This window comes from Perca fluviatilis, chromosome 3, assembly GCF_010015445.1.
Source record: "Perca fluviatilis chromosome 3, GENO_Pfluv_1.0, whole genome shotgun sequence".
NCBI lineage: Eukaryota > Metazoa > Chordata > Actinopteri > Perciformes > Percidae > Perca > Perca fluviatilis.
The window spans coordinates 27,377,451-27,390,047 of NC_053114.1; the positions used below are offsets into that span (position 1 = coordinate 27,377,451).

Consider the following 12,597-nt stretch of genomic DNA (forward strand, 5'->3'; position numbering starts at 1 on the left):
GTAAAAACTAGATTTGTATTCTGACCATCATTTTGAAAGGTAATTTTGTGCTTAACTTCTTTACGTGTGTGTGTGTGTGTGTGTGTGTGTGTGTGTGTGTGTGTGTGTGTGTGTGTGTGTGTGTGTGTGTGTGTGTGTGTGTGTGTGTGTGTGTGTGTGTGTGTGTGTGTGTGTGTGTGTGTGTGTGTGTGTGTGTGTGTCAGCATGCGTCTGTGTGTTGATTTGTGAGTAAGGGGCAAAAGAGAGAGGGGAAGGAAAGAGAGCGAGAGATGATAGATGCTGGTGTGATGGTTCATGCAGGAGTTGACATTTACGGCCCCTGTTCAGGCCTGACTTGCTGCAGCCTGGGGGGCCTTTCGCAGGGCAGAACAAAAACCTCAGGGGCCAACAGGATCTGCATTTGGGCTGTAAATAGGGGTGACCACAAATGGCTCAAATATGCCCTTTAATACAAACTGCATAATTTATGTCAGTAAGGCCATGTGAGATGTATCCCAGTGGGAAGAACAGTCACTTCACTCAAGGAATGGAAACTCGAGCAGAACTCAGCACTCTAAGAATATGATGTGTAGTAATGCAGCCACTTTTCTATTTTGCAACTCTGGTTCTGCTTCCACTGCTATATCAGGTAGTGTTGAAACAATTAGTGGATTAATTGAAAATTGGCATTCATTTTGGTCATTGATTCATCATTTCAGTATTTTCATCAAGCAACATTTTTAAACATTAGTGTTTCTATCCTTCTGTGAGGATTTGCTGCTTTTGTGTGAGTTTTATGTCACTGTAAACTGAATATCATTCGGTTTGGGAATGTTGGTTTGACCAAAGAAAACATTTGGAAAAGTTAACTTTGTCTCTGAGAATTTGTGGTACGAACATTTGATGTTTCACAAATAAAACAATAGTCAACAGATTAATTGATAATAGAAATAAATGTTAGTTGCAGCCTTGATTTAAGAATCTTATAGAAAAGCATAATACATTTGATAAATAATACTACTGTTGTCTGTCAAATCATATAATGTTTTAAGGCAAAAGCCTTCAGGTGTCAGGTCCACTGTGAGTGAGAAACAAACCTGTTCTCTGAGTTTTCTCTTATTATTAGGACACTGTGTCATCACCTATTAAATGGCATTTCATTTTGACTCTTGTAGTTTCCCTGTTTTTCCACTCACTTCCTCTGCTTGACCCTCCCCCCTTCGGAAAGAGCCCTATCACCCCTCCTTTTGCAGGATTTAGCTTGCCCAGCTTCCATGTCAAAGGTTGTGGCCTAGATGTCACAGCTTCCCCCCTTGCAAAGCTACTCTTTTGCATAATTATGGCAGGCCCATTGTATTGTGGGGCTGGGTAGAGGTGCATACTATTTGCCTGCTCCTCTTTTGAGGTAAACACTGAGGCATAACAAACTAGGCAGAAAACTCTGGATAACAAGGTGGAGATTGTATAAAAAGTACAGGCCTTGTGGTTTTATTTATTTCTTGCAGAACTTATTTTGCTTCAGTTCAGTCTTGGTATGCGAGACATTTATCTGCCCTGTGAAGATAATTCTTCCAGCAATTCATGATGTGGTTCATATTGATGAATAGTATGTTAATATTTTTCTTTTAATTGGCATTACAAATAGCCATATAAAGTTTTAGAATCTCTGAGCAAAAAAAAGAGACGCATCTCATATTCCCTACCCGTGACCTCAGATTCTTTCAGAGTTTAATCTCGGCTTGACCTGCTGGCCCTGGTCTGGCTCCAGTGAAACTCCTCAGGGCTGCATGGGGGTGCAAGTAGCTGGACTCCACCCCTCCTAAACTTCTCTAACCTCCATGGACACAAATTCATCTCCTGTGGTCTCAAGAGCCCCTACATGTCTCGTATAGCAATAGAAGTGTATTTGTTTGTTTTCTGCAGGGTAGAGAGGACTGTCATAATAGTAATAGGGTCAAGATTATTTTAGTGTCAAGTTGAGCAAAATGCACATGTTCATATTTGAGCTATACATTTCTTTATGCATTTGTGTAACCAACATGCCTGGATATGTTGTTCTTGAGTGGTATCTATTGCAGCACATTTTACTTTAAGATCATAGATTAGAAATAATGTATTTTGACAAGCATAAATAGTATAGCAAATGTGATTTTCATTATCCCACCAAACTGTGACCAAGCATTTGAGAAACATGAATTAAAGAGGTTGGGGATCAGTGTGCATTTATTTTACTGTCTCTAAGAGTTAAAAGGTATGACTCACAATATTGATATTGTATGCAACATTCAAATCAGACCCTGATCATTATTCTTTTAGGGGTAAAAGGGACATTTGGTCAGATTGGCTTTTGTTCAGTGCAGGGTCTTCAGGGTCACTGAGGCCTGAAACTGCTGTTGACTGTCAGCGATGTCCTTCCCAGGGGATTTTGTCCGTCAATTTGACCCCCAGATTCTGGTCCTGAATAGGAGTGGCCACTGACCACTAAGCAGCAAGCCTGACTGGGGCCGGAGAAAGGGCCTTCTTATTTTATCAAAAGACTTGGGGTGACAGTGTGATGGATAGTGGAGCTCTTCTGTTCTGCTGCCCTGAGCGCTGCAGAAACTGACCAAAGGACTTACGGCACTGAGCATCTGTCGCACTATACCTCGCCTCTGGTTCCCACCACACCATCAAACCAGAAAACCTCACTGACCCCACACCCGCTCAGCCCTGGTCTCTTTCATGTATCACCCCTGCTTCCTGTTAGCTGTAGGAATCACATTGTCATCTGTCTTGGTGTTGTGGTCCGTGGTAAATAATTGAGTGTTGAGAATAAATCTCTATGGATGTTTACTGTCCATATCTGTCCAGATCTGAGGCTACATTTACATTGCTACAATATGGTTTAAAAAAAAAAATCTTTTGCTACGTTTACACCTCGCATTCACACTGCTCTGGTGTTTCAGAGCCCCTAAACCGGAGAAATTTGGGTTTGGAATCTCCGGGGTTGTGTTTCTGTCTCAACACCCGCAAACGGAGACCTTTGGCAACACCAACACTGACGCCAATGTTTTGCTGCCTGATTGGGTCTTATCAGTCATAATGTCTCGTTCTCTGAAACTAAGCTACTAACGGTACCATGGCAACTACCAGCAACAGGTGGAGTATACATGCTGCCTCCTGTTTATCCGGCACGCACATGCCCAGTATACGAGAATGTTGATGAGATATGCGGTTTGTGCGTGTTAGTTTAAACGGATATTAGTTCTTCTACTGGACCTAAAAACACTTGTGTGCACGGAGATCGCTTTTGACTCAAAACTCTACTTAAAAACCAAAACGTAGCAATGTAAATGTAGCCTGTGACTGCACATAGAGTGATGTATTTTGCAGTAAGAAGAACCTTTGGTGTTTTTCACATTTCTATGATGTGATTTATTTAGACATTTTGGTTTCTTTTTTTGTTTCTTAATGCAGACCCAAGGAAGAAGTACCACGTTAAGCTCCTGGCTTATAATTATGTCGGAGAAGGCTACCAGGCAGACCAGACTATCAGCACCCCCGGATGTGTCTGTAAGTCCCACAATATACTTGAAAAGATATTTTGTTAAGTGTGTCTGAAGCACGATGGTGTCACTTGTATTTGAACAATAAATAACTTTAACCCTTAATGTATCTCTCAGCTGTTAGAGATCGAATGGTGCCCCCTCCACCTCCTCCACACAATGTGTACACCAAGACCAACAGTTCGACCGCTGTGTTTCTGCACTGGGGTCGACCAGCCTTCACCTCCAGCCATGCGGTCAACTACACAGTCCGCTGCAACCCAGTAGGCCTGCAGAACGCCTCCCTGGTGCTCTACCTGCAGACGTGAGAATTCCTTTATAATACAGTTTTTCATTTAAGGCTGTTTTAATCACTGTGTTGAGCTATATTATTGATTAGTGCAGCTTTAATAAATGTGTGGGCACTACTGTATTATGCTTTCCCGTTTGGAGAGGGGGATGTTTTATGAAAAGTGAAACCAGGTGTAAAACCCATGTAACTGTATGTTTTTATCTTACTGTGTGATGACTTGGTCTCATGCCACAGTTCAGCTCCTATCTTCACAATTTGTATTCACAATGTATTGACAATAATTTGACATTTCACAAGCTCAGCTGTATCATATCACCAAAACAGTTTCTTTAAAACATATATACTGTCTTCACACTTGTTGGGGAAAGTTGACTGGTCACCAGAACCTCTCAGTTGTTTCTTCCCCCCGCCCGCCAGCACAGCTCCATATCACCATCTGCTGGACAGGAACATTTATTAAAGGACCAGTTCACAAACGCAGTAAAACTTGATAACATATGTGGATAAATATGACTAACAAAATCATGAAAGACACAAGCTGTTAAAGTCATTGAATGTATTTCTTTTAATTCTGTGGCACTCAAATGCCATTGAGTGAATTTTATTTGAATGATCTACAAAACTATCTCTAAACCTCAGCTAGTCACATTGAACTGATTTGGATGATAGATCCTCGTCTAGCCAAAATAAAAAGTTGTATGTTTTGAATGAATTGGCCCTTTTAAAAGCCTCTGTTATTTCTTTCTTCTGCAGGAGTGAGCAGCGCCTCCTGGTGCGAGATCTGGAGCCCAACACCAAGTATGAATTTGCCATTCGCCTTCACATTGACCAGCTGTCCAGCCCCTGGAGCCCTGTGGTCTATCAGAGCACTTTCCCTGACGGTGAGGACAACATTATCAAACATTGCAATCTTATTAATTATATCTCTGTGTACCAGGAGTTTGTTATTGCTGTTGCTGCATGATATATATTTTTGACCTTTATCTGCCCCCACACAGCTCCCACTCAACCCCCTTTCAATGTAAAAGTGACTCTAATTGAAGAGGACACAGCGTTGGTTTCATGGAAACCCCCAGATGAACCCAATGTAGCTGTGACACATTACACTATCCTGTACGCCTCCAGAAACGCCTGGATAGCTGGGGAATGGCAAGTGCTGCAAAAAGAAGGTAAGGAGGAGTGAGGAAAGAAATGTGGAGAGAAAGAGGGTATACAGTTGTGCAGGGGGAACCAGAAATACTTCCTCCTGTCCCACACAAATGGCCCATTGGAAATCAGTAACTCATTTCATCTTCCAGTCTTGTCTCTGGTCTGAATGGTGCCATAGGTTAAGCTCACTGCTTTTGTCCGCTTGATGTCACTTTCCGCTTTCTTTGTGTTGACATTCTAAACTCTGGTCGATTTATGAGGACTATGGTTAACTGCTCCTCAGATTTCTCTGTCGAATCTAAGTTAAACACCAGAGTTTAATCTCACCAACAGGAACCATCACCATGGCACTGCTGGAGAACCTGAAGCCTGGCCAGATTTACTTTGTGAAAGTTTCTGCATCCAACAACATGGGTGATGGGCCATTTTCTCATACGGTGGAGCTGACGGTCCGTGCAGATCTCTCCTCTGGTCATGATCCCCGGCTCTCTCGTGGCTCCACACAGTCCACAGGTCAGTAACATCAACATCATCCTGACAGAATCCCTTCATATTTTAGGATTGCGGTCTTCTGTCACAGAACTTGAAATAGAACAAGCTTTTTTTTTTAGACTGCACCACAAATGATTGATAATCTGGGGCTCCTGGGCGGCTCACCTGGTAGAGCGCATGCCCATATATAGAGGTTCACTCCTTGACGCAGCGGCCATGGGTTCGACTCCGACCTGCGGCCCTTTGCTGCATGTCATTCCCCCTCTGTCTCCCCTTTAATGTCTTCAGCTGTCCTATAAAATAAAGACCTAAAATGCACGAAAATTGTTCTTAAAAAACGATTGATAATCTGAGATTGTTCCCTTGACCCTTCACAGCCTTTTCTGATGGCTTCTACCACCTGGACCAAAAGTCAATGACAGGGATCACTGTGGGAGTCTGCATCGCTCTCATCTGCATCATCATCTGCGCTTTCATCATCATCTGCAGAGGCAAAAACAGGTACTTAGTATGTCTGAACACTTAGAACCAGTAGCCAGTAAATATATTTTAAAGTTCTGTTGTGTAATGTTTTGAGTTGATTCTTAGCAACAACAAAAAAAACTTTGTTCTTTCACAAATATGTACTCATTCATGTGTAATTACTTCCACCAACTAATCAAAGTATTCTCTTAAGCGTAGAATCTGCCATTCAGAATCATTCAGAATACATACGAGCGAGTCGCTCGTATGTATTCCGCCATGTTGCGCCTCCATCTTTAAAAAACATTAGCCAAAGAGGGACATACCTCCGCCTTTCGCGCTTTTACACTCAACCGTGACGCCAGGGGGAGATTACTCACGACTGCCGGCATTTTTGAAAGCCTGTTGAAGATGGAGGATCACGCTGATACTTTACTAACATTAGCTTGCATTCGTTTGGGAACCTGGTAGCTGATGTTAGCAATGAAATGGTACCAAAATAACGAAAACGTAAAACTATTATTACACTGGAAGGAACACTCACGGACAAAGTTGTACTTCTTGGAATAATAAGGCAACCGTAGGAGTTAAAACGCAATCGGAATGGGAGGGGCTAGAAAGTAATATTCAGTTGGTTGTCATATACAATTTCACCGCTAGATGGGAGAAAGTCTTACACAATGTAGCTTCAACAGCAAAAGGCCAGTTTCCCTGAGTATCCTCTGTCTGTAGTGACGTCATGTTTGTTTGCCTACAGGAAATTTTCAGCAGTTAAAACGCTCAGAGAAGGAGTGAACACATCTGCAGGTCATCTGGGCTCTCACGGACAAGCTGAGAACGCTGATGGGAGCGTGCCAATGATGAGGGAAAACCATTTCATTGATGCCAAGGTCCTTAACAATTTATTTTAATTTTTTCACATAACATGTAGTTGCAAGATTATCACTTTTATCATATTCATTTTGCAGTACAGTACTGGATATGGCTCATACCTTTTCATACTTTTAAAAAAAAAATATATATATATATATATATATATTTTTTATACTTTACACTCATAGGGTGGAACAAATCTCATTATCAATTCTCTCGGCCCTGTTCAGCCCAGCACTGAGAAGAAAGAGAAATGGTTTTCCTTCAGCAGTAATGTGAAAAAGGACAGTAAAGCAGTGCAGGTAAGATTAAGAATGAGGAGTCCTGCTTGTTAAATTGTTATCAGCAACTTGTAAAAACTCTCCACAATTCATTGCTTACCAGTGTTTGTAAATTACAAGTGACTTTCTTGTCCTGAGTTGAGCCTCAGGCTGCACATAAACCTGGCTTTTAAAATAAATAAAAGATTGCAGACCCAAACCTCAACAGACCTAAACAGACCTATTTGATTGATGGTGTGTGTTGGAGGTTGAAATAAGCACTAAAGTGTATTCTCAGGTCCTCCTTTTATGGTAATTATCAATCCAGTGTACGTGAGAATTATGAACGATGTCAGGATCATATAGAAGTTTTATTATTGTTTCTTAAAGTTACTCTAAGAGAGACAGAATTAAGTGAAAAGGAAACTGGTTCGGTGAGTAATTAATATAAATAGGTTTTTTTTTAGGAACTGCCTTAAAGACTGGAAAATTGTATCAAAAAGATTTATGAGGCTCATATTTGCAAAGTCAGAATAAGATCTTTTCCTGCAGGTTCACTTGTGACATCAAGGTTGCAGCTATCTGCAACTACACCAACGAACCATAAACAGTCAGACTAACTGAAGCAACATTTTCTCTGTGCTGTAGAATATGAGACAAGGCACCGCCTCCTATCAGCCCGGTACCACGGTGTTGACCTATGAAGAGGAGCTGTCGATGTCTCCAGGCCAGCCCACCACTCTGCAGGCCCTGCTCTGGCGTCCCGGTGACTCGGAGGGCTCCTCCAACAGCGAGGGCAGCCACGCCACCGGTGATTCGGGTCGTTACTCTCACGACGAGACAGAGATGACCAACCTGTCTTCTGGTACCGGCAGCCGCCCTCCTTCTCTGACAGCAGAGGACAGCGGAGGCTCGGGCTGCAGCGGCCCCCCTGAACAGTCAGTCCAGCTGATGGAGGAAAGTCAGATTGACCTGAAGTTATTGGAGTCCGTCGAGAACGGCTGCTGTCATCATGATGGGCAGAGCAGTTCCAAGTCTGCACTTTCTCTCCAAGTGTGTGTGCCCGAGTGTGTGTGAAACTGTGTGTGTCTGTGTGTGTGTGTGTGTGAAACTGTGTGTGTGTGTGTGTGTGTGTGTTGTGTGTGTGTGTGTGTGTGTGTGTGTGTGTGTGTGTGTGTGTGTGTGTGTGTGTGTGTGTGTGTGTGTGTGTGTGTGAAGGCAATGGTACACTTGCAAAAAACTGCACTGAAGTAGAAAATCAGCTGTGTACCCACTGCAGCTTCATATTGTTTGTATATTTACACTTACTTCTGGTGGAGAGTTAGATGAGAAGATTGATACCACTCTTGTTTCTGAGAGTGGTATAGATCTTCTCAGCCAACTCTCGTGTACTCTACTTCAGCATATTTCCCAAAATGTCAAACTCATGTTAGTTTATCTACGTCTTTGTTTATCTATGTAGCTGCCACCAACAGAAACCGGAAACAATGATGGCACTCAGAACAATCAGAAAACAACAAAGCATGACAGAGGAGAGGGAATGCAGATTTAGTAAACTATTTTAAAAAGCTCTGACAGAAAGTCAGCTCACTAAAATTCATCAACATAAACCTCCTGCAGTTATTTTCGGTTGCAAGTGTACCGCAGGCCTGAATGGAAGAATTAGAGAGTGGTGAAAAGAAACAAGGAGAGAGACCTTTTTTAACCTTTATCCTGTTTTAAACACAATGAACAGAAAGCCTACAAATGCCTTTTACAGTATAAAATGTTGGCAGGGAGGGGTCATTTGAGTTCTTTTCTTTTTCATTCAATGAATGTCTTTTTTATTTTCTTTTTATGTGTGTATGTTTAAAAAAAAAAAAAAATCTCACCCACCATGAATGTTTTAAAAGATTGTCGAAAATGTGACCTAAAGTGACATTTCTGACATTATTTAAGAGAGTTTATCACTGGAGCGAAAGGGAAGCGTGAGTCCTATTCACTGATTATCTACCTCGGTTTACCTCCGGTAAACTTCCATTGTATATTTAATAACTACTTATACCTATGTTATGTGATGGGCTGCTTCAGTTCCATTGCATTTGATACTTCCTGATGACTTTTCTTCTGATTGTCATCCCATTTTGTCTTTTTCTCTTACTTTGTCCTAATTTTACTGGATGGTAAGGGCGCTGCAGCTCTCTCCTCTTGCTCCACCTGTTGTGTGGACTGAAGGATGGAAAACACACATACAGTTTATTTATCTCCTCGGATGTTGTTGAGGTACTGAGCCACTATAAATAGTATTTTTTTGTTCACTGTGTCCATTATTGAGTAATGGATTGCAAAGATGATGAATGTCCGCTTTTGTTTTCTATGTCAGTGTGCAGCTGCCCTTGCTATTCATGTTTTATACTACCTCGATTAAGAATTTATTTTATTGTCTTGTTTTCCTAAACTCAGGGAACAAAGTTTAGTACATTTGAAAAGTCATGTAGTGTTACATGCTAAACTGACAGGGTATCTTCTCAGTACTAAACTATTGTAGTGTGTAATTGCCTAATAGAATATGCAATGAATGTATCTCCATTATGTGCCAGTAGCTCAGATGTTTGTGCTGCCCTACCCTAACAGATGGAAACCCCCTCTGTAGTTTCTCCTCTCCTCACAGACTCTTTTGTTTATTGACTTCTTCCTTTTTATTCGTGTAAAGATTCACACCAGAAGTGCTTGCAGTGGCGTGTCGGTACAGAAAAGCTTTATAATTGGCCTAATGTGGGAAAGCATCCCTCAGATGCGGAAACCAAAACCTAATCTTTCTGAGGGAGAAGCTCCATGTGAGGATGCAACACGTGAAGAATGATTGATTGTATTAAAAGCAATGAAAGTGTTTAATCAGAGATGAAAGTGAAGAATTGAATGAACACAAAACTACATTTTTGTTAGAAGATAATGTACTACTGAGTACACATTGTAGTTACCTTTGTTCCAAGTATATATATATATTTTTTTGTTTTGCTGTAGAGTAGATAAAGATTAGCACTTGTCTGTCAAGTAGTTATGTATTATCAGCCAATGTGCAGCGGTGAATGGCACTATTGCCCAAAGAGTTGTTTGCTACTTGAGTTTATTTTAGTCTCTCAACTAATCTCTGGCATAAGGTTGCGTAAAAATGTGAAAATAATCGAAACACGTTAGACCAAAGATGAAAACGCAGCCTTTGAGCTCAGTTGAGCTCCTCAAACAAAGCCTTGCACATTAGTGGCCTTGACCTTCGACAAAATAAGTAAAGAGAGTTGCGGGTTAAAACTCTGAGGAAGTGCCAGCAGGATACACAGGCACTTAATGATGATGGAGTGACAATTAATAATCAATTTTATGCACACAAACCAAAATATCCTGTCGCAGAGTTACTCGAAAACTGTTGCAAACAGATGTCTGTACATTGTAGGTGAAAATGATTAAATACAGTATATTATATTGAGTAGTGTCTGTGTTGCAACAGTGCAGTCGTGTGTAAATGTGCACCCACTGATTTTTTTACCTGAGTGAAAATGTATTTACAAAAGGATTTAAAAGTTTGTATTTGAGAGATTTCCTCCAATAGGACATATGTAAAGTACTTTTTTTAAACAAAAAATATATGTGAAGTATTTAAATCTTATGCCTTTTATATTGATAATTTGAAGATCTCAAATTATTTTAATTTCAATTATAACAAAGAGTAGAAAGGTCAGTGGGTGCACAAATGTTTTTCACATTTCTGTATTTTTAATCAGAGAATTCTGCAGAGGATTCAATCATGGGAAATTCTTCGGGATGAAAAGTGACACAATCAGTTTAACTTTCTTTTGAAAAGCAAACAATGTAAACCAAAGATATTTTTAAAGGTCACCGTTGCATATTGGCATATTGACAGAGATCCGTTTAAAAGCATCCTATCTTTGTGTGAAATGTTGTCATTTTCAGTGTTCTCATACTCATGTTATAACTGTTTGTGTCCTACTGTGAGAAGCAGGATGAAAACTGTTTCTCAATCATCAATTTCCACAAAATCAAGTTTTTTTGTAGTCATGTTGATCATGCTTTTGGAAAGTAAAAGAAGGATATACATTTCCATTTGAACTTGAACCATAATGTATTTATATATCCTATATTATTCGAGCTTTAAGGGCTCAGTCCAGACTCTGAAAGATCTAAGATACTGACCTCCTGTTTCACAAAAAACTGCAACTGTTTGTTTTCAAGTCACGATAAGTACACACACACACACACACACACACACACACACACACACACACACACACACACACACACACACAACTGCTGGAGTCGTACATGTTCTGAATTGGGCCTTTTGTAAGTCATACAGGTACATAAGTGCTACCTCAGGTTTTTATTTTTTTATATTCTTGTGAAAGGTGCAGATGCAATTTACTTTGGTCATTAATGTCTGTAAGATTTAGGTCAAGATTATTAAACAAATAACCCGTCTCATGAATGGTATTATGTTGGAATTATGTACCTGTCCGAGCATGTGAATTTAAAGGATAAAACACAGTCTTGTTTTCCCTTTTTGCTGAAATGTTGTATCATGTTAGGTGGAGCGCTGCGGGTCATTTACAGTCAAACTCAGGGGAACCCACAGCTGCTCCACCTTAAAGAGAAAGCAGGTTTCAACTCCTGAAAATGAGTGTACCTTTTTGTAATTATTGTTTTCTGATATTTTCTGTTAATGTTTTGTTGTACTTTGTCAGTTTGTCTTTGTCAGAAAAATCACTTGCAATTAGGTTTTTGCCAAAAAATGTTTAGTTAGGAGATTTTAGACCGCGGTTAATTATGTATAAGTCTGATTCTCAATTTAAATAAAAGTCTAAAAATTGCAACTTGTCTACAGTTGTTTTTACTGAACTTTATGGGACTGTAAAGAGTCTAATGTTTAATCATTTTATCCATAATCCATCTTGTTCCTTTAACTTCTTGAGTGGCCTTTCTGACAGGAGACCAATTTGAAAATATACATTTGTATTTGTACATTAATTTGAGAGGCATGATTAGAATAATACAGCATTTTGTTTGTTAGCCATCAATCTCAAAGTTGGTTGAGATGGAGCTAATATTTAACTATTTTGTATATGGTTGCAACTGATTATTTTCATTCTGGATTAATCAGCTCTTATTTTCTCAATTAATTAATTAATTTGAGAAATACCTGTCATAATTACCAAGAGCCCAAAGTGACACATTCACAATAATTTGTCCATTCAAGTCCAAACCTCACAAAGTTTGGCATTTTGCATGACAAATTACTTTACTATCAAGATAGTTGATGATTCATTTATGTCAATTGACTACTTGATTAATCGTTTCAGCTTGACTTGTATATAATGTTGGGTGTCATATTTTATAACAGAGCATAATATTTTATAAGCTCTTCATATGTTTTGTATGTAACAAGTACCTCAAATTTGTACTTAAGTTAACAGCACTTGAGTAAAAGTACTTTGTTCCAACACTGTTTCTACTTCAGTTTACAGGGAAATGTACTTTTGCTCCTCTTTCTACA

General features: G+C 39.9%; 1 protein-coding gene across 2 annotated transcripts in view; it reads left to right on the forward strand.

Moving 5' to 3' along the window:
- The window catches only part of prtga (protogenin homolog a (Gallus gallus)), a 33,100-nt gene extending 21,183 nt beyond the window's left edge, over nt 1–11,917 (forward strand). The window contains exons 11-19 of one of the 2 annotated variants that reach the window (XM_039794354.1): nt 3,436–3,531; nt 3,642–3,828; nt 4,570–4,697; nt 4,815–4,985; nt 5,299–5,478; nt 5,835–5,958; nt 6,677–6,809; nt 6,981–7,094; nt 7,701–11,917. In XM_039794354.1, coding sequence (XP_039650288.1) covers nt 3,436–3,531; nt 3,642–3,828; nt 4,570–4,697; nt 4,815–4,985; nt 5,299–5,478; nt 5,835–5,958; nt 6,677–6,809; nt 6,981–7,094; nt 7,701–8,129 — 1,562 coding nt within the window. In that variant the 3' untranslated portion in view covers nt 8,130–11,917. The remainder of the gene's footprint in view (nt 1–3,435; nt 3,532–3,641; nt 3,829–4,569; nt 4,698–4,814; nt 4,986–5,298; nt 5,479–5,834; nt 5,959–6,676; nt 6,810–6,980; nt 7,095–7,700) is intronic. The other variant, XM_039794355.1, reaches the window with a different exon arrangement.
- The last annotated feature ends 680 nt before the right edge of the window (nt 11,918–12,597 follow it).